The sequence below is a fragment of the Mytilus edulis genome, chromosome 4, assembly GCF_963676685.1.
Source record: "Mytilus edulis chromosome 4, xbMytEdul2.2, whole genome shotgun sequence".
NCBI classification, from domain to species: Eukaryota; Metazoa; Mollusca; class Bivalvia; order Mytilida; family Mytilidae; genus Mytilus; species Mytilus edulis.
Genome location: NC_092347.1, coordinates 83,580,015 through 83,606,233, shown reverse-complemented (window position 1 = coordinate 83,606,233; position 26,219 = coordinate 83,580,015). Strand labels below are relative to the sequence as shown.

The 26,219-nt window shown below is 32.8% G+C and overlaps 1 protein-coding gene and 1 long non-coding RNA gene across 4 annotated transcripts in view; one reads left to right on the top strand and one right to left on the bottom strand.

Annotated features, from left to right (window-relative positions):
• The window catches only part of LOC139520808 (uncharacterized), an 87,403-nt gene that overhangs the window by 20,375 nt on the left and 40,809 nt on the right, over positions 1 to 26,219 (bottom strand). For both annotated transcript variants that reach the window (XM_071313768.1, XM_071313769.1), the window contains exons 18-26: positions 24,411 to 24,467; positions 16,851 to 16,936; positions 15,460 to 15,556; positions 9,649 to 9,834; positions 7,057 to 7,131; positions 6,307 to 6,511; positions 5,658 to 5,756; positions 4,569 to 4,649; positions 2,685 to 2,754 (exon numbers count right to left, since the gene is read on the bottom strand). In XM_071313768.1, the coding sequence (XP_071169869.1) occupies positions 2,685 to 2,754; positions 4,569 to 4,649; positions 5,658 to 5,756; positions 6,307 to 6,511; positions 7,057 to 7,131; positions 9,649 to 9,834; positions 15,460 to 15,556; positions 16,851 to 16,936; positions 24,411 to 24,467 (956 nt within the window). The remainder of the gene's footprint in view (positions 1 to 2,684; positions 2,755 to 4,568; positions 4,650 to 5,657; positions 5,757 to 6,306; positions 6,512 to 7,056; positions 7,132 to 9,648; positions 9,835 to 15,459; positions 15,557 to 16,850; positions 16,937 to 24,410; positions 24,468 to 26,219) is intronic.
• Positions 118 to 14,711, top strand: LOC139520809 (uncharacterized). 2 transcript variants are annotated; one of them, XR_011663960.1, is made up of 4 exons: positions 118 to 191; positions 11,347 to 11,440; positions 13,745 to 13,936; positions 14,393 to 14,711. It is a non-coding gene; the product is annotated as an uncharacterized lncRNA (long non-coding RNA). The 2 variants fall into 2 exon arrangements; XR_011663959.1 differs by lacking the exon at positions 118 to 191 and having other exon boundaries at positions 11,058 to 11,440.

Here is a 26,219-nt window from a genome sequence, read left to right as displayed (position 1 = left end):
TAAGCTTACAGTGTATCCTTATATAGGCACAAAGCCAGATCTACCAAAGCATTTTATGCATACAACCTTGGTTTTTTTTCCAATTTTAAATACTTGTAGACTTAATTTTTTTTACAGAATGCCTAAACATTTGAAACAGATATTGTTCTGCAAGCTGTAAAATTTGAGCAATTCATAAATTAACTAGTACTGTAAGTATAATTCTGTACAATATTAAAATTGAGAACGGAAACTGGGACTGTGTCAAAGAGTCAAAAACTGGACCAGAGCCAAAAACTGACCAAATTGCCATTGGGTACATTATAACCAGATGAAGGCTGACACTATATTTCAAAACAGTATGACATATACTTCTTTATAATAAAGAGTCTGGCGCAAATATAAAATTTCAATCCTGGTATCTATGACACGTTTATTTATATAGTGTAATTACAAAAATTATTGCATGCATTTTCTATTGTGATTTTTGATGAATGGACACAAATGCAAAATTATTGTCTTGCAGGAAAAGTTGCATACAGATACAATATCAGATTAGAAGTTCTATTTATTGTGATACTCACCCAGTTGCATATTATTTGCATTAAATAAAACATTGTACTAATATCTGAGTTTACAGTATGCACATGGCATTTAAAAACTAGAGGCTCTAAAGAGCCTGTGTCGCTCACCTTGGTCTATGTGAATATTAAACAATGGACACAGATGGATTCATGACAAAATTGTGTTTTGGTGATGGTGATGTGTTTGTAGATCTTACTTTACTAAACATTCTTGCTGCTTACAATTATCTCTATCTATAACAGTACTTTCTGTGGAAAATGTTATTGAAAATCTTCAAATTTTAAGAAAATTGTTAAAAATTGACTATGAAGGGCAATAACTCCTTAGGGGGTCAATTGACTATTTTGGTCATACTGACTTATTTTTAGTTCTTACTTTGCTGTACATTATTGCTGTTTACAGTTTATCTCTATCTATAATAATATTCAAGATAATAACAAAAAAACAGCAAAATTTCCTCAAAATTACCAATTCAGGGGCAGCAACCTAACAACGGGTTGTCTAATTCATCTGAAAATTTCAGGGCAGATAGATCGTGACCTGATCAACAATTTTACTTCCTGTCAGATTTGCTCTTAATGCTTTCGTTTTTGAGTTATAAGCCAAAAACTGCATTTTACCCCCATGTTCTATTTTTAGCCATGGCGGCCATCTTGGTTTGTTGGCCGAGTTACCGGACACATTTTTTTAACTAGATACCCTAATGATGATTATGGCCAAGTTTGGTTAAATTTGGCCCAGTAGTTTCAGAGGAGAAGATTTTTCTAAAAGATTACTAAGATTTACGAAAAATGGTTAAAAATTGACTATAAAGGGCAATAACTCCTAAAGTGGTCAACTGACCATTTTGGTCATGTTGACTTATTTGTAGGTCTTACTTTGCTGAACATTATTGCTGTTTACAGTTTATCTCTATCTATAATAATATTCAAGATAATAACCAAAAAGAGCAAAATTTCCTTAAAATTACCATTTCAGGGGCAGCAACCCAACATCAGAATGTCTGATTCATCTGAAAATTTCAGGGCAGATAGATCTTGACCTGATGAACAATTTTACCCGTTGTCAGATTTGCTCTAAATGCTTTGGTTTTTGAGTTATAAGCCAAAAACTGCATTTTACCCCTATGTTCTATTTTTAGCCATGGCGGCCATCTTGGTTGGTTGGGCAGCGCACCGGACACATTTTTTAAACTAGATACCCCAATGATGATTATGGCCAAGTTTGGTTAAATTTGGCCCAGTAGTTTCAGAGGAGAAGATTTTTCTAAAAGATTACTAAGATTTACGAAAAATGGTTAAAAATTGACTATAAAGGGCAATAACTCCTAAAGTGGTCAACTGACCATTTTGGTCATGTTGACTTATTTGTAGATCTTACTTTGCTGAACATTATTGCTGTTTATAGTTTATCTCTATCTATAATAATATTCAAGATAATAACCAAAAACAGCAAAATTTCCTTAAAATTACAATTTCAGGGGCAGCAACCCAACAACGAAATGTCTGATTCATCTGAAAATCTCAGGGCAGATAGATCTTGACCTGTTGAACAATATTACCCCATGTCAGATTTGCTCTAAATGCTTTGGTTTTTGAGTTATAAGCCAAAAACTGCATTTTACCCCTATGTTCTATTTTTAGCCATGGCGGCCATCTTGGTTGGTTGGCCGGGTCACCGGACACTTTTTTTAAACTAGATACCCCAATGATGATTGTGGCCAAGTTTGGTTAAATTTGGCCCAGTAGTTTCAGAGGAGAAGATTTTTGTCAAAGTTAACGCAGGACGACGACGGACGACGCCGGACGCCGGACGCCAAGTGATGAGAAAAGCTCACTTGGTCCTTTGGGCCAGGTGAGCTAAAAAGTGATTTTTTTTGCATTGGGGAAGTAGAATTTAGAAGGAACTGGAAAAATGTTACTGTTAAATCAAGACTAAAATGGTACCTCCATATATCAAGAATCTATAAATTGTAGATGCTGAGCACTGATATAGAAGTAACCCAGTCTAAAACCAGGTTAAAACAAAGAATTATTTTTTATCACTTAAACCTAATAATTGGAATCATACCAAGCAGTACTTATTTTAAATATGTATGTATCACATGACTTATTATTTACCTGAATAATTTTCTTTTCATTGTGACACCTGCTTTGTATGATGTGTCAAAAGTCATTGAATCCACAAGAACTAAAATAAATTCATAAATCTTAAAAATTACTTTATAATAAAAAAAAAATGTGGATAGTCAAAGAGCTGAAAGCTCTGAGGAAAAAATGATGCCACTGTCTCTAATATTGGGATATTTTTTATGCAAGTCTTGATTTTCACATACCGTAATTAGTTTAACATTGCAACATGTCTTATAAGCATATAATTGATATTCATATATGTGTGTGTGTGAATTGAAGATGACAACTGGCTGGTTTATTTTTAGTACAAATAAATAGGTCAAGATTACCTGAAAGATCTACAGTATCCATTAACTACTGGATGATTTTTTTTGTACAAATAAATTCAGTAGAAAGGCTTGTATATTTTGCACTGGTACATAGTTATTGTGTTAACCTGTTATGGCCCTTTTCAAGGTGTTCTTAACTGTTATCTGTGATCAATTAATGCTGTTAACTGTTTTCAACACACTTTGTTAACTGTTATCAGCATTTTGGCATTTTTTGTTAACTGTTTTTGCCAAAATCGAGATATTGTTTGCATGTAAACGCACCCCTTATTGCCCCCCCCCCCCAACTACATAGTCTGAAACCCCTTCTCCCCACGAAATTTTAGGTAAAACCTTTTTGTTACTGTTAGAAAAGGTCTAATGAAACTCCAGTAATTTCAAATCCTGTGCGATCGTTTGAGGTATTTTCTTGGGAAAACCTAGCTGTTTTCCATCATCCAACAGAAGCTGAAACTGCTTGTAAATTATGCTAGAACGCTTCATGATTGTTTAAATAAGTTTAAGTCACTTAAAAAACAATTTAGAAACTTGTGTGTTAAAACAAGAAGTTTAAAAAGCATGTGTAAAAGAAGAAATGAACCGGTGAGAGTCGAAATCCATACATGACAGATATCACTATAATACGACTTTGAAAGTAAAACATTTCCATCCTTTTGTAAAACAGTCTTTCATATACCTATCAAATTAATGTTTGAAGGGTTTTAAGCTAATACAAACCATATCAGTCAGTATGAAACACCAAAACGGAATGAACAATAACCGATTACGTTTTGTAGTTTACAAATTCTAAGCTGGTTTGCGGTTGTCTTTTTTACTATGTTTGTATCGTTTCAATCTAGCAGATACCAGTTTATTTCAACCAATGAATTGAAAAGGAATGAGAAATTTGTAATGAAAGGTTTAGTTTTTATATTTATCAGTATTAATTTGATATTGAATAGAAAGAACTTATTAATATGGATGAGTTAAAATTATTAGTTTGAAAAATGATGAGAGTGCCCTCTACAATATCAATAACAAAGATGGCGGAACGTAAACAAACCACCTCGCCGCAAAATTGAACTCGTTCTCTTATTTCTTGCTTATTGTACCTTCCAGAGTCCGAACCCCCTCTGGAAGTCAAATTTTGGAAAATAAAACCACGGACTATATAAGCCTTTCTATGGAAAGGTCAATATTTTTAATGTAAATAAAATAAAGTATGTAAACTGGTTCACGTCCGACTACAACACTTTGTTTGAGTGTAGCGTTATACAAGCAGATTCCAGTTAGTATGTAAAATAGTAAATATGAAACCAAGTGCGGTAGTCGGAGGCAATAATCGACTTCCTGTAGTTCTGGTCAATGGTATCAGAAACATGCCGCTGAAAGCGTCATTTTCCAAAAAATTATTTAGTACGAAGATAATGTTTTCAACCTAAAATAGATATAATACAGTCAAACCTGCAAAAAAGGTATGGAAGGTCACCTTCTATCTAATGATATGCTGGGTATAACTGCCAACAATAGTTTATCAAACTTTTCACTTATGGTAAATACTTACAAGAACTGAAGTAGAATGACAGATTCAGTGAAGTTTCTAATGTTCTCATATTTAACAAAATGCCACACCAAGACAGCCATTCTGAAAAAAGAAATCTGTCTGTTAAAACAAACTTTCAGAAGATAATTTTTTATTGGTATATGTCTATATCATGTTCCAAATTTCTTAAATGCTTCTTTAAGTTTTAGACTAATAAGCATACCCCCTCTGATACTCCCAAGGATAAGAGTGCTCACAAGCTGCAACTCATTCCTCGCAGGACAAATACAAAAGCATCTTGTTTATGTATCTGAGAAAAGTGTGAAGAATGAAAGAACAGAGTTCCAATGTCTCCCCTGTCGCACATATTTTCTGTCTAAGTACAAAGGCAGTAACTTAAAAAAGCACTTTTCGTGTTGTCCTTTTTAAAATGTCTTAGAGAAATGAAGGCTTTAAAGAAATGCAATGTGATTTCCATTAGTAAATTTCTAAGGGGCATAACTCTTTAACAATATTTGATCAGAACTTGTTTTTCAATAGTTTAAAAAAAAGAGTTCTCTAATATTAACCATTGATGAAAGTTTAATATAAATCTGTGAGAATTGTACAAATGATAGTGCTAAAAATCTAATTGTTTCAAAGGGTCTTTCTAAAAGTAATTGATTGCCAATGATTTTTTAAGGTGTACAAGACATTGCTTATAAAACCTATAATATAAGTTTAAATAAAAATCTAGCAAGAATTGTACATTTGAGAGCTCTTACAAAGTCAGATGGTCGGTCAGACAGACGCCAAGTATTTCTATGTTCCCTGCACCGTATTGTGCAGGGTACAAATAATATCTGGGAGGAACAGACAATATGATTGCAATATAGCCTTACTTCTAGAGCAGGATTTTATATGGTAAAGCTTAATTTTTTAGATAACTTGTCTACTTTGGCTACTTTGTGTTGTTCCATTGATTCCTCAAGAAATTTTCAGTTGAACTTCTTTATATCCTTAAAAACTCTCCATTTGCATTCTTTGAAATTATTTCAAAATTGAGCAGTCAAAAAAGACTTCAATGTGTGTGAGTGAGTTTTTCTCATTGTAAATAACCACATGAAATACCTGTATTTTGCAGTACTGTTATCCCATCTGTGAACTCAGAAACATTGAAATTTGTTTGGACCTTACTTTTGTTGATTGAAAAGTTAAAATCTGGTATTCCTACAAAAGACATATTCATATTAAATTATATTCTTTAAGTTGACAGAAGACTTCTACTCTGGCTAAATGATATCCATGAACTTTTTTTGAAGAATTCACAAAAATTATTCAGATAATTCCTTTTTTTTTCAATACTACTCACTAGAATCTTTACTGAAATTTAATATTTACAATGGGGTATAACTCTTTTATAAAAAGTTGAATGGCTAACATTATAGAATTTGTCCTGCGATGTAGCTGTGAGAGCCAAAGACGGATGAAGCCCAGAGTTTCTATGCGCCTTTGGTATGATTTCAAGGGACCAAAAAAGTTGCCTTTTCATATATTCTCCTTAAATGTTAGTAGATTTGAATTTTTGGATAATCAAAAATACTCTTTTGATTAAATATATGGAACTTTGTTGAATGGTTCGAGGTCAGACACCTTGCAAAAAAAAAAGTTCCATCTGAATAAATCCCAATTTTTAAGTAATACAAAGACATGCATTCTATTGAAATAGAAATAACTCTCTCTTGTTTGACAACTTTTGCCCTTGTCTTTAAAAACTTACCATTTATCATTTTGTGATAATAATTGAAAGCTCTCTCCTTTGATGGAGTAACAAACAATGCATCGTCGACAATCCTCATCATTACCTCCCCTTCACAGATAGGAAACTGTCTCTCCATCTCACCATAGTACATGTTACACAAGAGGGTTGATATTACTGATCCTTGACTGATTCCTTTAGTTTGCTTATAGTATGTCTTCCCAATCTGTCAAAGATAAAATCACCTTTGTCAAAAGTCTACTAATTTCAATAGATTAGAACATAAATAACAGTTAAAAGATCTTCAAGCAGTATGTATGTATACTGTCGATTCATTTATTATCAATGGCACCAATTTTCATGGATTGAGGAAAACTTTCATGTTCTTTGACATTTAATTTTGTGGTTTTGACGAAGCCTGCAAGGAAATTTGTCATTCTTTGAACTTTTAACTTTGTGTTTCGCCTATACCTACGAAATCCCAGCAATAAATATCAAATATGCCGTGAATCCTGAAACAAAGAAATATATGTGTGCGTCCAGTATCCAGGTAACATTCTAACCAATCAAAATAAAGTATTCTCTGAATAATTTTTTCTGAGTTATATGTAAACAGTGAACCTCGTTCTAATTATCAATCTTTTTTAAAAAACAAATAATTTCACACTTATTTTAAGTCTAACTTTAAACCTGACTCAACTTTAACTTTTATGCAATCTTTAACCTAAAGTTTAATGACAGCCACATTTGATTTATACTTAGTAATTTTACCTTAATGATATTATGGAAAATATGACAATGTAGTTGTTTAAGTAACCATTCTCTAGTTTCTTGCTGGGTCACAACCTAAAAAATACAAATTTGAATAAAATGTTATAATTAACGAGTAACATGATTGAACTTTAAGGGGCACTAGCTACAAAAATATAAACAAGAGGCGGTCACAACGACAGCAAACCGGATTTTTTAACATTTATTTGTGTCCTGCCAATATCACAAGAACCATAACTGATGAACGGTGAAAGTGAAAATCGTCAATATCAAATTTGACCTCCATTTTGTCATCAGTATCAACATATTAAAATTTGAAAATCTTAGGTTGAATGGTTCATGAGTAAATGCAACATAATGAATGGAAACGCCATTTTTCAATCTTTCAAGAACCATAACTCCTGAACGGTAAAATTCAAAATCGACATTATTGAACTTGACCTCCAATTTGTCATCAGTAACAACATATTAAAATTTGAAAAGCTTTAATTGAACAGTTAATGAGTAAATGCACAGACACGACTGGAAAAGCCATTTTTCAATCTTTCAAGAACCATAACTCCTGAACGGTAAAATTCAAAATCGTCATTATTAAACTTGACCTCCATTTTGTCATTAGTAACAACATATTAAAATTTGGGAAGCTTTGGTTGAATAGTTCATGCGTAAATGCACAGACACGACTGGAAATGCCGTTTTTCAATCTTTCAAGAACCACAACTCCTGAACGGTAAAAGTCAAAATCGTCATTATTGAACTTGACCTTCATTTTGTTGTCAGTAACAACATTAAAAATTTTTAAAGCTTTGGTTGAATGGTTCATTAGTAAATGCACGGACAACATTTGGTTGCCGCCAACCGTATATCCCCAAATCAATAACCGACATTTTTGTCACAATAAATTGGTTAAAAATCAAAAGTATGATTTTTTTTCTTCAATCATTAATGAAAGTGAAATAGTGAAATAATAATTTACTTTTATCAGCTAAAATGGTTCAATTTTGTCAAATGAAGCACATAAACATTGATAATGAGTTATTCACTTGCAAGTGATTAATTCAACCTCATTAAATCTGTATTCATGTGAACTCCAATTTAACCCCTTAGAAAGAGATAGAATAAAGCATGCATTGTTCGTGTATGGGTATTTAAAGGATAGAATGTCAACATTGAAAGTGAAACAAAGGTAAATAATTTGATAAACTGATTCGATCCACACAAAATCATTCTCATTAAGGTTAAAACGAAGATAAACATAAATTTTTAATCTATAATACAAAATATAAGACCTGTAAAATTCCAATTGCACGAGTTGCTTAATCTATTTATATCCATGTTTATGTTTACATCGCTTATATGGTCATATTAGGTCAACTTGATAGTTAATTAGATGGCATCTTGGCTAAATTTCACACGAAACGAAGCTACATCTTATTGAGACTATATATGTCTTGTAAATTGTTTATTTTATACTTTTGATGGTTTGGAAAAATATTTTACGTTGTTATAAATAAAATATGAGAATTTGAGTCAAATCCGTGACCATGATTTTGTCAGCTAGTGCCCCTTTAAAACCTAAGATTGAAAAAAAAACAAGAGGCTGTCACAACGACAGCAAACCAGATTTATTAACATTTTTTGTGTCCTGCCAATATCACAAGAACCATAACTGATGAACGGTGAAAGTGAAAATCGTCAATATCAAATTTGACCTCCATTTTGTCATCAGTATCAACATATTAAAATTTGAAAATCTTAGGTTGAATGGTTCATGAGTAAATGCAACATAATGAATGGAAACGCCATTTTTCAATCTTTCAAGAACCATAACTCCTGAACAGTAAAATTCAAAATCGACATTATTGAACTTGACCTTCATTTTGTTGTCAGTAACAGCATATTAAAATTTTAAAAGCTTTGGTGGAAAGGTTCATGAGTAAATGCACAGACAACATTTGGTTGCCGCCCGCCCGCCTGCCCGCCCGCCGTACATCCCCAAATCAATAACCGACATTTTTGTCACAAAAATCCGGTTAAAAATCAGTGGTTTCAAAATGATGACTAGACTTTACTACAATCTAATATTCAAATGAGACCTATGCAGTTCTGCCTACTTTTCAGGAAGCAAATGCGTTAAATTTGGCCAAAATTGTAAAGATCAAAGGAAATGCTTTAAAATAAGCATGAACATGTGTTAGCCTCAAATCTTGGCAGCCCTGATATGGCAACAGGTTCACTTTTTGTGTTACTAAATTAGAGTATTCTTACCATGGATCTTATAATATAATCTCTACATATAAGATAAATTTTAAAAAGAACAGCCATTTTAAAGCAAATTTTTACCCCTTAATTCAAAACTTAACCACAGTCATTAATTAGTAAAATGAATGTCATGGTCCCCTAACTTTATTGCTACCTTTTGAAGTAGAGTGGATATTCCATTTCCCACCTTTTCTTTTTAAAAGATGACAGAGGAATGGATAAACTCCACAAGAAAATATATAAAGATTATGATTTGGTTAAAGGTTGAAAACTGACTTTGTCAATTGGAAATTGTTGGAGGCAAATCGAATATAACATTTTATTTCTCACCTGGTCAACAAAGACAATGTTATGTGAGTTGTCCTCTTCATTCTGATGTCGGAGGAACTTTACAAAGTCTGACCTATAGTCTCTTAACTGGAAAGCCTTCCTTACAAACTTCCTCTTAATTACTCCCCCTTCATTCACTATCTTCACATATCTTCTTATGATAAAATCATTTTCAACGATCTCTGGCTGAAACAGATGAAAACAGGTATAATATCTTTATACAAGTAAGACAAAATTATTAGACAAATTAAAGACTCTGACAGCCAATTTGCTCACCTAGCTCATATGCTCTGACAGCCTACTTTGCTCACCTAGCTCATATTCTCTGACAGCCTACTCTGCTCACCTAGCTCATATGCTCTGACAGCCTACTTTGCTAACCTTGCTCATATGCCCTTACTTGGTAATGAAAGTTTACAACTTATTATCATGCGGTATAAAGCCATTATCAACAGAAATATTAGTCAAAATACCCTAATACTTAATCAAAAGTCAACTTTTTTTTGCTTATTCCTTGTATTTAAAGTATCAGCTAAGGGCTGGTTTCATAGGGATAGAGGTATACTGAATCATCATTACATGTACAATAAAAGATAAGATAAGTATCTTTACACTTTTAAAATAAAGGGGCAAATATTGACAAAAAAAAAGCCCATTAACAAGTAACCCTTTTAATTTGAGTTTCTTACAAATAAATGGTCCTTAGTGTGGACACTTTATCTATTATCTGCAGATTTTTTTCATAACCATCCTTCATTTATTTCTTAATATTTCATGCAATATAAATAACAAGAAGAGGGATGTAAACACACTTATTTTCTTAGAGGTCAAGTAGTGAAATTGTTAAATTATAACCAAGACCCCTTCAAATATGATTATCCTATTTTTGACTTTGAAAAGTTTTTCATAATTTTGAAATGATTTGTCCTAAAAGTAGTTCACTACACTTTAAAATCTTATTGAGAAAGAGCAGGTGGGTATTATTTCAATTGGCTTTTTTAAAGAAATACTCTACACATTAATGGTGTTCTAAGGCCATTTAGATCAACCATGAAAGTATCAATATCATTTCACACATATTCTAATTTCCATTGATATTGACCGGCCAATTATCAACTTTACTAATTAATATATATTTTAATATTACCACCAGGAAAGTAGTTAACCATTTATTATTTAAAACATTGACAGAAGAATTTCTAGATTCAATATTTTATACAAAGCTTTGTCTTAGTGTTGAAGTTTGGAAACCTCACAGCTGTTACCAACAAAGGTTTACAATGCAAACAAATGAAGAAAAGTATAAACAAAAATTTTAAAATCTTACTGGACTTTTAATTTGAAAAGTTCATTAACTGTACCAATTATAATCAAAATGTCCTATTTTACAACATTTGTTGAGTTGAAGTATTTGGAAATATTTACCTGTATCATTATTTAAAAAGTTCTTCTGTTCACAAAAAAAAACCCAGTCCACTAACAATACTATGAAACTGATATGCTTACTGTTCATTTCTAACGTAAATTTATTATGTGTTCACTCAAAAATAATTCTCAAAGCTAACAGTGAATTAAGCTTTGATAACAAGTATGAAATTACAGGAAATATAGGAAATTATATTGAAATAGAAAACCTTTTTTGGTGCTTTCAGAAATGTATGGAGAATACTAAATGTGTGTCATTTTTTTTTCAATAAGAACCAGCAGAAATGCATCCTACATCCGAATTCACTCTGGAACAAGTCACCAAGTAAATCTGGATTTGGCTGGAAATTTTACAACACACAAGATGGTGAGTGAATACTTAAATACTAAAATCACGTCAAATTTCTATGTACTTTATTATTTTTTTCTAGTTACAATATTTTTGCCCACTAGGAAATTATGAGTTAATGGCATATTTTCAATACTGAACTTAAGTTTATTCACTACTGCTGTGTTCAATACCATTTGTCATGGTATATGCCAAAGTTTGCATTAAAGCCTACACAAAAATTGCAATTTGTTTGCGTTTAACCTTTACCCTCCCATATTGATATCCAACGAAAATAATAAATCCATTGTAAATTGTGATTCTTAATAAATTATAAAAATATTTGACTGCCTTTTTACTGAGTTTTAATTCTTTATAGCATATAAGTCTAATTTTATTCTTGTTATGTTGTATGTTACTGTAAGATCAAACTGCCAGCCAATCAAATGATGGCTGACATGACAGACTGCATACATGTGATGGACTGTGAAACTCAGATCAGGAGGTTTTTTATCGACATAAATTTTGTCGTAAATGTAACCATATGATGTAGAAATTGCCTTTTAAAGTGGTTTTTTTTCCCATCAAATTTCCATTAAAATGTAATATGTTTATAGTACCCTTGTTGCCTTTCTATTTGAATGAATTATCACATTATCAAAAAAAATATATTTGGAAGAATCTGTTTCTTGTTTAATTTGTTTTTTGTTTTTGATAATTGATTGTTCACTGCTTGCAAATAAATCATTATGTCCTTTTGTGTATAGATTTGTATTTATGTCTCCATCTCCTTATCATTGAATTGGTAACTGTATAGACAAATAAGAAAGAAATATGCTATACATGTATGTTTATAACATGATAAATTAATAAAAAAAATAACAAACAATATCAATAGTATTGCATGGTCTTTCAGCATTATGAAAGTCATATTTTTAGAAAACTTTAAAAAGACTCAAATAGTGTGAAATGTTTTGCTATTTATAGCTGAATGACTGAGTATCTAATATACTGAAGGCCTTGTTAGAGGTATAACTGTGAAGAGTTTTATTCAGTTTAGAATGAAGAACAATGTCTATTCCAAAATTAATTTCGTAGATCAGACTTATTATATAAATTTCAATTTAATCCTTGAAAAAAAGTCTAGATTCCTAAAATGATTTATAAATTCATATTTTTTTATTTGTCCCAAAACATTTAAATTCATTTAATTACCATCCTTATATGATTATTTGATTAAAATATTATTCATTCATATTCTATTAACAATTTACATTTTTAAAAGCAAATTCTAACATGACGTCCTTCAAATGCTTTGAGTACACACCCGTAGTAAAATATGAATATATTGTTTGGGCTGTTCCGATCGTACTCCCACGTCATATGCTTTTTTATGAATGAGCTTCCCGACGTCATAGAACGTTGACGTCAGAATATAAGCATTTTACAGGAAAATACACGCTTGTGAAACCGAAAATAATCACTACAAAGAAATGTAAACAAACGATGCTAAAATGTGTTATATAAGCCATTTTTGTAAACATATAACATATTTAAGTAAAATTATCATTGAAATTCATCCAAACCTATCTTAATATGTCATTTTAAATAGTTAAAGCTATTCACTTATTCAGTTTGCTCCTTTTTTTAGTGCGTTTATTTATGGGCATGGCAAATAATGCCTTCACCTAGAGCGCTTGGACCCAAAAAAAAAATGCTGTATTTGTCCTATTAGAATCGAAATAATTCATGGGGGCTTAAAACAGGATAAATCAAAGGGAAGTAACAAAAGAATATTCCAATACACAAGGTTTTTATTACACAACGGCAGTAAGCCAGAGGTAAACATCGTTGATTACCAGTATGTTTGACACCCAAGCTAATAAGTGAAGCCATATAATTATACATCTTCTTTGATTTACAGGTAAAATTTAACACAGGTGCGTTAGTAAGAAATGATCAAATATGGCGTCCGAAAATTTTCACTCATGAATTATTTAATAAACAGGATTTTTTTCTCTTAAACGGGAGGACGGGAGGAAACACCTGAAAACGGGATTATTGTACTCCCGTCAGAGGTTCACATGTATGGTAGTGCATGTCATGGCTTACTGTTTATTCATAAGTAAATAGTATTTTTATAGTGTCACAATTTGTGACACTATAAAAATACTATTTACTTACTAACTTGCTGTATTTGGTTCTAAATTAGACTAAAATATACATATTGGTAATCTACTAACAATAACATAAGATGCTAACAGGAAATCATGGCAAAACAATTAACTTCCATCACTTAATTCACTTGGAAAATTAATATTGAATCTATATATATTTCGACAGCTTCTGGAAGATGTCCATCATCAAACGGTCTAACGTACAACAGATATTTAGATTTATGTTATAAAATACATGATACAGTCCAAATGAATTACAATGGTATAGTTAAACCAACATGTTTCTCTGATGGACTGGAACTAGTAAGGATTGATTCTGCAGAGAAGAATAGCTATGTACTGGAAGTTACTGATTTTGGTAGGTCTACATTAAATGGCTTATCTTTGATTGTAACTGTGAAATTTATAACTGATATTTGTACATAGTGCGATTACGATCTTGACAAATGTACATAATGCAAGTATGGTGGATTCATTAAAGTTCATGTATATTTATTTTCTTAGATTGAAGTAAAATTATGTTTTTGTAGATTTTAACAATGCTGCATCAAAAATCATGGGTTTAATACCTGTACCCCAGAATCCACAAAAAATGATATTCCACGAATAATGAATCCAAAGTAACTAGTTTTGGATGGATTGGTTGATTGATGGTTGCTTAACATTAGGTGGCAAAAAATTTAGGCATGTTCAGAAAATGGATAAGAAATTTTCAAGAATTTATTTTTAGAACACTTCTATTGACAATGTTTGGTTTATATTACCTTACAATTTAATTTCTGCATTTAAATATGGTGGTTTAACTCTTTTACAGTAGCACAATATGGTTCAGGGTTACACATATGTATACAGGGAACCAATAGTATTAGTGGAAATCTGGCTTGGACATTTGAAGATGGATCCCCTATGACTTACTTTAACTGGGATAAAACTTACAGTATTCCACAACCAGACAACAAAGTATCAGAGAGTATAATAGCTATAGCTAGACCAGCTGGAACCTGGCACGACTTCAATCAAAATATAAATTACTTATGCTTGTTTTTATGTGAAAAGAGATGATAAAACTTAGAAAATTCATGATGACACTGGCTTTTTGTTCAATTTTCTAGAAATAAATTGGCTTTTGGGAAATGGTGTGCGTTAAAGATGGATGCAAAGTTGGTTGGATATATCCTGCATTATGACTAGGCCATGTACCTTGAATGCTTTTTTGAAATAGGAACATATAAAGAGAGTTAAATTTCCCATGGTAAAAACAGGGAAGGGGGTCAAAATACCAGGGCTAAGTAAAATTTTGGAGGTATTACTACTATGTAAAGGAGTGAGAATAGCGATTTTTTTTTTAAATTAGAGATCTATTGTAGGGGATTCAATATACCATGACTAGGGGTCAACAAAGCTCGGCTAAGTAAAACATCTTTTCAGCATGTTAAATACATACAAACTACTTACTGGAGTATTATTTCTATGAACAATAGTTAGAAATGCTAGAACTTTTGAAATAAGGGGTCTATATGGGGTTCAATATACCATGGCAGCAAGCTAGGTGGGGGTGTCAAAATACCATGGCTAAACAAAATTTTCAAAACATCTTTTCCAGCATATTAAATACATACAAACTAGTTATTGGTGTATTATTACTATGTAAAGGAGTGAGAATAGCTAGAATCTCTGAAATTAGAGGTCACTAGTATGGAGTTCAATATACCATGCAGGGGGATAAAAATATCGTGGCTAAGCAAATTTTCATAACATTTTTTCAAGCATGTTCAATTCATTAGAACTACTTTTTAGAGTATTATTACTCTGCAAAAAGAGTTAGAATAGATAGAATTTCTTCAATAAGTAGTTTGTATGCATCTTCAGTATTATACTTACATTATTGAAAATATTCTTGACAATGCAGAAAAGTTTCTGTTGTAATATTTCATCATAACAGCTACTGATGTCTGTTTTCACGAAGTATAATGGATGTCTGGAAAAGAACAAGCATTTAATAATTCATAGTCAATGTTAGTTTAAATATCTATAATACTAAAATTACGAGGTCCAATTTGTCAGCCGTCATCACGAAAAAACGACGAATCACAGAATTCAACTTTATATATAACTAATATAGTACAAAGGTGTAGATTAAAAATTACACCACTCCATGCTCTTTTGTTTTCCACGTAATTAATATTGCCAATAATTAAGAAGTTCCGGGTCGAGTCCGCTACCGATACCAATAATATATTCACCTGTTACCTATTACCTTATCTGTACGTTCCGCATCTGACAGGCGCACCACCAAACGTTGTATTCAGGACTAATATGCTATAAACACGGGTCATAACCACAGGGTTGACACTACTAAATTGTCAAATTGTTACCTATTGTAGTATTTTAATCAGTAAGACTTTCTAAGATAACAATACGAATACTAAAAATCTGGACTAAAAATAAGGCCTATAGGTACAGTTTTCAATTTGTTAGTGGGCATGACGTAAAACAGCAAAGCAAAGAATTCAACTTTATTTATAACTTATATAGGACAATGCTGTTGATTAAAAAATACTCCATTCCAGGACCTTTTGTTTTCCAAATAATTAATATTACCAATAACTGATAAGTTCCAGTCCAATGGGTTCAAACAGAAAGACTTGAAAGCAGAGACAAACTGTGTATCTTATAATCGACATGACTTTATCAGATGACAATACTAATACTAAAATAAGGCTTGCGCTTAGTTATATACTTTAATTCAGTCACGGACCCGTGATATCACGGGTGTGTTCTAGTTGTAAATATATATTCATTTAAGTTTCAAAATTGCATTCAACCATTTGACAGTACTATCATGTAAATGATCATCACTGAATTTTCTTTTCTGTTCTAATTCAATTTAAAAGTTCAAGTTAAAAACATTTCTGCTTTTGAAGGTTCTATTAAAAACTGATCATGATTATTATTCCTGATTTTAATACAGCAATGTACAAATCATTTAAATGGACAGATAAATATTTGTGTATGCTAATTTCTAAACTAAATGATCCAAGAAACCTGTGTTGCTCGCCTGGAATTTTAGCATGAAACTTATAAATTGCAATCAGAATATTTCCAATAATTTCCAGGAAAAATGTAAAATAGGTAAAAATCAGCCATCAAAGGAAATAACACCTAGGATTTCAGTCAGATTGACTTACTTGTAGTTTTTCTCACTGACTTACAGATGCTCAGTGGTATATCATGATATATGCCATAATGAAGAGCATAACACAATTAATTACCTCTGTTTAACTGCAAAGGATTTCCATGTCCTATAAACTTCATCTTGTCCAAACTTGGCAGCACCAACTATATGAGGATGCATTTTCTATAACAAAAAAGAAACATTGACATATTTCATGAAGATATTGCTACAAAACCTTCCACCCTACCCCCAAGAAAAACAAGAGTGCACACGCTGAAATGTCTCGCCTTCTATACTAATCATTGATATTATGTTGATAGTCCTAAGTATAAAGCTAAGCTTTATTACAACTGTCACATAAACTTAACATTAACCAAGATAACTAAACAAAGACCAAGGAACCTTGAAAAAGAGGTCCAGGTCAGATGAACCATGCCAGGCAGACTGGTACAGCTAACAATGCTTCTATACAAAATATATAGTTGACACATTACTTATAGTTTAAGAAAAATAGACCAATACACAAAAACTTAACACTGTGCAATGAACTGTGAAAATGAGGCCACGGTTAAATAAAACCTGCTCGACTAACATAAAGATCATAAAATATTTCCATACACCAAATATAGTTGACCTATGGCATATAGCATTAGATAAAAAGACCAAAACTCAAAAACTTAACTTTGACCACTGAACCATGAAAATGAGGTCAAGGTCACATGACATCTGCCCGCTAGACATGTACACTTAACAATCATTTCATACAACAAATATAGTAGACCTATTGCATATGGTATGAGAAAAACAGACCAAAACACAAAAATTTAACTATAACCACTGAACCATGAAAATGAGGTCAAGGTCAGATGACACCTGCCAGTTGGACATGTACACCTTACAGTCCTTCCATACACCGAATATACTAGCCCTATTGCTTATAGTATTTGAGATATGGACTTGACCACCAAAACTTAACCTTGTTCATTGATCCATGAAATGAGGTTGAGGTCAAGTGAAAACTGTCTGACAGACACGAGGACCCTGCAAGGTACGCACATATCAAATATAGTTATCCTATTACTTATAATAAGAGAGAATTCAACATTACAAAAAGTTTGAACTTTTTTTTTCAAGTGGTCACTGAACCATGAAAATGAGGTCAAAGACATTGGACATGTGACCAGGGCTTCCAAAACGGTCATATATTCCGGTCATTTGTAAAATGACCGGTAAAAGTCCGGCTGTTCAAAGCATGAAATGGTCATATACATTTGTACTTTTTAGTTTTCAAGGCTTTTTCGGTCATTTTTACATAATTCACGATCTTTTTGACCCAACCTTTTGGCTTTAACATCATCACATTTCCGGTCATAAATGTGACATGATGATTAATTACTATCAAAACAACACCTACTTCAATACTTCTAATTTTAATCAAGGCTAATTAGTAGTTGGACAGCTGAAATCTACCTGTTCAGGTGACAGGTGATCTATGTTCAGTACCGGACATTTTATAAATTGATCAATTTATTCACAATTTTTTTCTTACTTTTCAGCGGTTTGTTTCTAATTGATTTAGTCCAAAAGATTAAAATTATTAGAAAATAGTTTATCAACATGATTTGATGAAAAATTTAAAAAGGTTTTAAATGAAAAATCGTCAGAACTACGTCGTATGAACTAGAACACGTGTGCGCATGTGCACAGGTGGGAAATTTAATTATGCATCCTACATTTCTTCAAAAATGCTAAAATTATCATTGATACATGTATCTAACGTTCGTTTCAAGTATTTTGTTGAAGAAATAACGTGGAAAGAGCTTCTTCACTCAGTCGTGCTTTGTAAACGTACACGGATTTTACGTATCCGTTTATGGTCCATGTTTTACCATTGTCAAGTCAACATCCGGTTGACCTCTCCGGTTAGAACAATGTGAAACGAAAGTAAAGTTTTTGACAATGTCATTTTGCACAAATAAAAAGTCTAAGGCAGATATGAGCGCGCTGATGTGCACACTTTGAATGATGCACTGCCAATTTAACAGTTACATCCGTACATCAAATTCATATCATATCAAAGTAAAGTTTAAAATCGTTTTTTTTAATGGTATGTCAATCATTGGATTATGGCCATCTGATTACCATAAATTTTTATTGCCTTTTGTGACTAAGTCTTACGGGATTAAAATCGGGATCAGATATGAAATGTCCGGCTGGCTCAAATATTTTTTGGAAGCCTTGCATGTGACTGACGGAAACTTCGTAACATGAAGCATCTATATACAAAGTATGAAGCATCCAGGTCTTCCACCTTCTAAAATATAAAGCTTTTAAGAAGTGAGCTAACGCCGTCGCCGCCGGATCACTATCCCTATGTTGAGCTTTCTGCAACAAAAGTTGCAGGCTCGACAACAAATAAAAAAAAACAGAAAAACAAAACAAAACATAACACAGCTAAGAGAGCTCATTCTTACAAGTTTATTGCAGCTGAATGCATAACATTAGACATCATCTTATTACAATGTCTTGTTTTATATAGCAAATATAATATACATGTTATAAGCCATAACAAACCAGTTCTAAGATCTACTCTTACTATAGTTACTTCATGGTATGAACAGACTTTTATCAAGCTCACATCTTTATATTTCAATTCTACTTGACATAGCTCTTAGGTAGTACAAGTTTTCATGGTAAACACATATACACAAATACATAATACAAAACAATTTGTGATGTCTTTGAATAAATCAAAACCAATCAAATGTAAATTTGCTTCTATTGCTTTTCAATGGACTCTGCTAGATTCTAGTCCATAGGAAAAACAAAATGGTATTGAAATTTAGATGTGAATTTATTCAAGCCATTTAACAGCTACATGTACTAGCAAATGTTTGCAAGAAATGTCATACAAAGCATTATCAAATTGTTGTAAACAGAAACTTTGATACTCAGCTAGTAGAACAAAATTTCAAGTAGTAACTAATAGGACATTAGCCTGCCTTGCAAGTCAGAAAATTCTTACACATTATGAAGTTTTAAACTGAATATCAAATCATTCCTTAATACAGAATTCAAATTTAAGTAATATATAAGATAACAAGAATGTGTCCATAGGGAACGAATGCCCCACTCACACTATCATTTTCTATGTTCAGTGGACTTTTAAAATGAGGTAAAAATTCTAATTTGGCATTTAAATTAGATATTTAGTTATATCATAGAGACCATTTGTACTGATAGTTCAACTTCATTAAAAAACTATCTTGACCAAAAACTTTAACCTGAAGTGGGACAGATGGACAAACAAAGAAACAGATGCACAGACCATAAAAACTACAGACAAATTGACCTACATACAGGGTCATTGTAGAATATACTACTACCACTTTGTATTTAGTATACCATTCTTGAGTTTGAGTGTAACTGTAACACTTGCATTTCTATTTAGTAATAATTTTATTTTGGATGTAAGGCGTCTTCTGATTGGCTGACATTGTTTTATTTATCATAACATAGACACAATTGTGTCATGTGACCTTGACGGTTTTCACGATTTACGCCGGTTTAAAAGAGGGACGGTCAAACTCATAAATCTAAAACAAACTGACAACGACATGGCTAAAAATGAAAAAGACAAACAGAAAAACAATAGTACACATGACACAACATCGAAAACTAAAGAATAAACAACACGAACCCCACCAAAAACTAGGGGTGATCTCAGGTGCTCCGGAAGGGTAAGCAGATCCTGCTTCACATGTGGCACCCGTCGTGTTGCTTAAATTATGATAGGAAATGCAAGCACGGGAATATCGTATCAATTGGGAGATATATACCCCGTATGCAGGTGCTGCTGGAATGTTGCTACTTAGAAATGGAAAGTTCACAATTGGAAAGCTGAAATCATCTCTTTGGTCGTAAAGTTTTGTTTTCAACCGACCCTCATTGTCAATTTCTAGATGTAAGTCAAGATATGAAGCCGACTTAACTGTATTTGTAGTATCCTTTATCTCCAATTCGATGGGATAGATGCGTTCCACATAGTCACCAAACTTTGAATTGTTTAGTGAAAGAACGTCATCTATATAGCGGAAAGTAGAGTTAAAGGATATTGCTAACTTCTTATCTTTCTTCCTAAGAAGTTCCTGCATGAAATCAGCCTCATAATAATAAAGAAACAAGTCGGCAAGTAGAGGGGCACAGTTTGTTCCCATTGGGATGCCGACAGTCTGTTGAAAAACACGTCCTCCGAACGTTACAAATATGATGTCAATCAAGAAATCAAGCATCTTGATAATATCGGTTTCAGAGAATTTTTTGTTTGAATCAGAGTGATTCTTTACAAAGTATGATTTATCACCTCCCTAAGACAAGATACTTGTATCTACGTTGGCCATTCTTTTTTATGAAGCAAAGTAATACCAACTCTTTCAATTTGTCTTTTAGTTTGGAATGTGGAATACTTTTGTAAAGTGTAGAAAAGTCTAAGTTAAAATGGAATATAGAATTAAATTATAAGAAATAACTGTAATATTGTCAGTCTATTCGAAATAACATAAATCAAAGCGCTGTAAGCGCTGAAGGCAGTTAACCAAAAAACAAGGCAACCGTAATTATGAAAACTGTGGCAAAGTTGCCTCAACATTAAACATTCATATATAGTACATTTATGTTTATCTAATGATTTATTTATTAAGACAAATAATTTATATGTTATCAAGGTTTCAAAAGCAATGCATATAGCAATGTATATTTTTTATGGTGAGTCTGCAGTGGTACAAGTTCCCAATGATTGCAGTTGTTCTACTTGGTAGTTAACCTTGGTTTTATTTGAATGCTAGAAGTTCAAGTTGACTTAGTATGAACATGTAATAGTATGAATGGACTGGTTTCCCTGGAAAGAAAACTGAATTTGTGTTCTATAGTACAAAAGTTATGAGACACAAATCAGACAAATGTTCACTACAACAGGGATCAAAGGTGAGGTCTGACTGACTTGCCCATAGTAAATGTAAATGATTTGTTATTTTGTCCCATACATATGAATGTATATATAATTTAGGGGTGGTGATCTCAACGGTTTTCAAGTTCTCAAACAGGTAGGGTAGGCAGAGGATTTAGGGGGCGCCCCCCTTTTTTTTGGAAAAAAAATTGGTTGCTTATATAGGGAATCACTGAAGCGTATCTGGAGCTGGCCCCCTCTTAGGTAAGTCAGTGGGCCCCCACTTATGAAAGTTTCTGGATCCCCCACTGGGGGTAGGGTGACCCTAGGGACTTCCCCTAAATTTCATATTATTTGTTATATTGTCCCATACATAAAATTCATATATATGGTTTAAGGGTGGGGATCTCATTGGTTTCCAAGTTCTCAAACAGGAGGGTTAGGGTGATCCCAGGGACTCCCCCTATATTTCATTTAATTAGTTTTATTGGCCCATATATGAATGTATATTGTTTTGGTGTGAGGATCTCGACCGTTTCCAAGTTCTCAAACAGGAGGGTTGGGGTGACCACAGGGACTTCCCCTATATTTCATTTTTTGATTTGTTATATTGTCCCATACATGAGTATATATGGTTTAGGGGTAAGGATCTTGACCATTTCCAAGTTCTCAAACAGGAGCCCTAGGATGTACAGTGACCCAAGGGACTCCCCCATCTTTCATTTGAATTATTATATTGTCCCGTACATGCATATATATGGTAAAGGGGTGGGGATCTCAACAGGTTTCAAATTCTCAAACAGGAAGGAGTGGGGTGACCCAAGGGACTCCCCCTATTTTTCATCTGATTTGTTATATTGTCCCATACATGAATATATATGGTTTAGGGGTGGGGATCTCGACCGTTTCCAAGTTCTCAAACAGGAAGGGGGGTAACTCCAGGGACTCCCCTATATTTCATTTTATTTATTATATTGTCCTATACTTGAATATATGCAGGGGCTGATTCAGGCGGAAGGGGGGCGGGCGTGCACCCCCCCCCCTTAAATTTGCAAAGCATGAGTTGTTCTCATTTATTCTAAAGAATATTCTTAATAAAGAATATTTTACCTCATATTTTTATTAGCCTCACTCTGCTCGGAGAAAATTTAAGTTTGCGCCCCTCCTAACCTAAAATCCTGGATCTGCCCCTCATATGGTTTAAGGGTGGGGAGCCCGACCGTTTCCAAGTTATTAAACAGGAGGGGGTAGAGTGGCCCAAAGGATGCCACCTATATATCTTATGATTTACTTACATTCAGGTATATATAATATAGTAAATAAAGAAAGAAACTTTCAGCTACTTTAATTGACCCTTCAAAATTGAGATAAAAAAATAACCCTTCGAAATTGCAGTAATATGTTTACACTTTAAAAGCATCTCACATGCATTATCATCATTTATCACTGATAAAGAAAATTTAGACTGTGACCATGAACATGTATATTCTTAGATATACACTATTCCCAGCTGTCACGTTGTATTGGATTTTTAAATTAAAATTTGTCAAAAAGAATTTTGAGTTTCTGTATAAAATATTTTTCTGCTTTTTCTTTCCTTTACATATATCTTTTGGTTTACAACTCTAGTGTTTATATTCATTTACCATGCATAGATGTATTGTTTCACCTGTTTGGATTAATTTTGTAATTGATCGCCAAACCCGGAATTACCCTTATCCGCTTCCGGAATCGGATCCGATATTGTAAAATTTTGTCTTCACGGCCGCCATTGTTATGTGTTTACAATGTTGTTTTTGTCAATCAGATACGATTTTACTCGAATTTATACAATATTTGTCGGCGATTTTCTGTATAAAGCTAGCGGTTGAACAAAATGAACATCGCTGTCATGAATAATAATGATAAAATAAGTTTTTAGCTCGTTCAATTGGAGACTTTGGTGAACATGGTGAAAAGGTTTGCAAAGTTAATTCTTATTTTCTTTCAAGTGGAAGGTGACTACGTCGGGCGTAGCTAGAAACCAACTATCCTAGTCGAAATTCCGCTTGCAAAAGTGGAAGGTCGCGGACCTCAGACCACCGCTAATTTGCACACCTGCCTCCAAATTGAAAAGATACGAAAATTTCTTTTTTCTAATTTGAAATTGCCGCCAACAGCATGTACAGTTGAACTTATTATATAATAGACTTCTGACGTAGTTGTACTACGTATTGATGACAAACAATATTCCTACGACTTTTGCCATTTGGGAAATCTAAACTACTTGTCTTAAGAGATTTTCGGCGATTAAATATTTCATACAATTGTTCTTTGACATCTTGGCCAAAAGCACAAGTCATAATGAACTACACAAGGATTCTTAATAAGCACTACTTCCTATGTGTAACTTCAAAACTTTTGGATAAATCGACGATCATTTAAGGTTTTTCTGGTCATATTTTTTGTAATCCAGAATAAAAAGTATTAAAAAAGTGTTCAATTAGTCATATATAACATAGTAGCAAGCTAGATAATAACAATGGCAAGTATTTCAGCATTTATTGGGTAGAACACAAATCTAGGGTGCTCGCATAATGCAGCTTAACTGCATAAAAATGTGGTGCACACTGTTAAATAACCCGCTACGCGCGTTATTCAGTGTGCACCACATTTTTTATGTTATTTCTTCATAGACAGAAAAAATATTACAGTCTTTTCTTAAATAATTACCTTTATCAATGATAAAACTTGGAGCAAGTTCAGTAGCTGTTTATTAATAGGTAGACCCTGAAAATTACCATAAATCATATTAAGTTTAATATTACACAAGCACAAAAATATATTTTTTATATATAGGTGGGTTAGAAGGTAAGCAAAATGATTTTATTTGTTCTTTATATTGTACATCAACTATATAGGGTAATGTTCTGGAATAGAAGAGTGCTGAACCAAAAATGTGTAACAGTGATGTTTAACTAAAGTATCCACAGAACCATCAAAATGTGCTAGGGTAGGCATGAAAATTAAGACAAAGTAAGGAGACATGAAATATACATGTACATTTTTTACATTTTAAAGACCTAATCTCTACAAGCTTTGATAAGATATGAATTGTATAAACTTGTGTGAATATCAAACATAGGCACAAACCAGAAAACATATAACCTGCTACTGTGAGACAGACATAAATAAATTTGAAGTATCAATCAATATAATAAAGGCTTGATTTAATCTTTCAATATCACTCCAATTTCAAGAATGTAAAGAACACATAGTCAACAGACAATAGACCACTTTCGAGTTCATCCGTCACCGGAAAAAACTCGTCAATTATACGCGCCTTTATCATCGTCATTTGTGCGTTTAGGGGCGTCGTCACTTCCTTCCAATGTTGAGCGAGTGGTTGGAAAACTATAATTCTATATTGTACGAATTATTCGGCAAATTGAATTCTCAAAATTGACAATCAACACTGCTGTCATTAGGGAAATGTCAGTAAGTACCTACAGAGCAACCATTATTTCTAGTTTATCCTGCACAAAGACGATCACTAAGACGCTTGATGAACGTAAATAGTGCAGGGATACAGGCGAGCCCCTCTATCTGGTAAATGACGTCATAAAGGCGTGTATAATTGACGAGTTTTTGCCGGTGACGGATGAACTCGAAAGTGGTCTATTGGCTGCCAGTTGGATTTCATCCTATGATTGACTGCCAAAACCAGTCTAATTTTCAGCAATAAATTTCTTCAGTTAAATAACTTGTATTGAAAACAAAGTTAATCCAATAAGTTCACACTTAAGTTTTATTACACAATCACAGCATTTCAACATTCAATTCAACAATACTTGTTATACAACTTATCAAAAGCACATAACTGTAAACATAGAGTTTATAGAACATATGTTTTAAAATAACCGATAAATAAGCATGCGAGTTCAACATGTTGACAATCCCCTTAAAGCCAATATTTGAAAGTTCATTATGTCTTTTTTGCTATCAACTTCTTTATCAAAACTCAGCACTCAACTTCTAGAATGTAAGGTCTATATTCTTTCTTACATCTACACTATTAAACAAGAAGACCTCGTTTTGTGTGTCGCTTCTCTTCCTTCCACAATAAGTTAATCATCATGCCTCTATGTCCTATAGGTACCATGCATAGGTGCATTTGTCATCCATTCTTATTATTATTCAGTTTGGGTTATTTTGGGAAAAAAACGAAAATTAAGGTGCCCTGATATTGTTTCCGTCATCAGACGGCAGTTAAGTCATAGACAAGACTTCCGTTTATGACTGTTTTAAATAACACATACTTTTCATATTAAGAACTACCGACCCTGCAAGGGCTGTATAGCCAGTCAAGGTCGTTTCACACTTCCAGTTATTTATTAGTACTCGGGGGGACAAGACAATTATTTTTGCGTTTCTCTGCATGTACACTATACTACTATAATATACAGAGACTCTCAATATAATATATCAGTGACAGATGTGGATAATGAACTTAGAATTGATAGACTTCATACTTAGTAAATA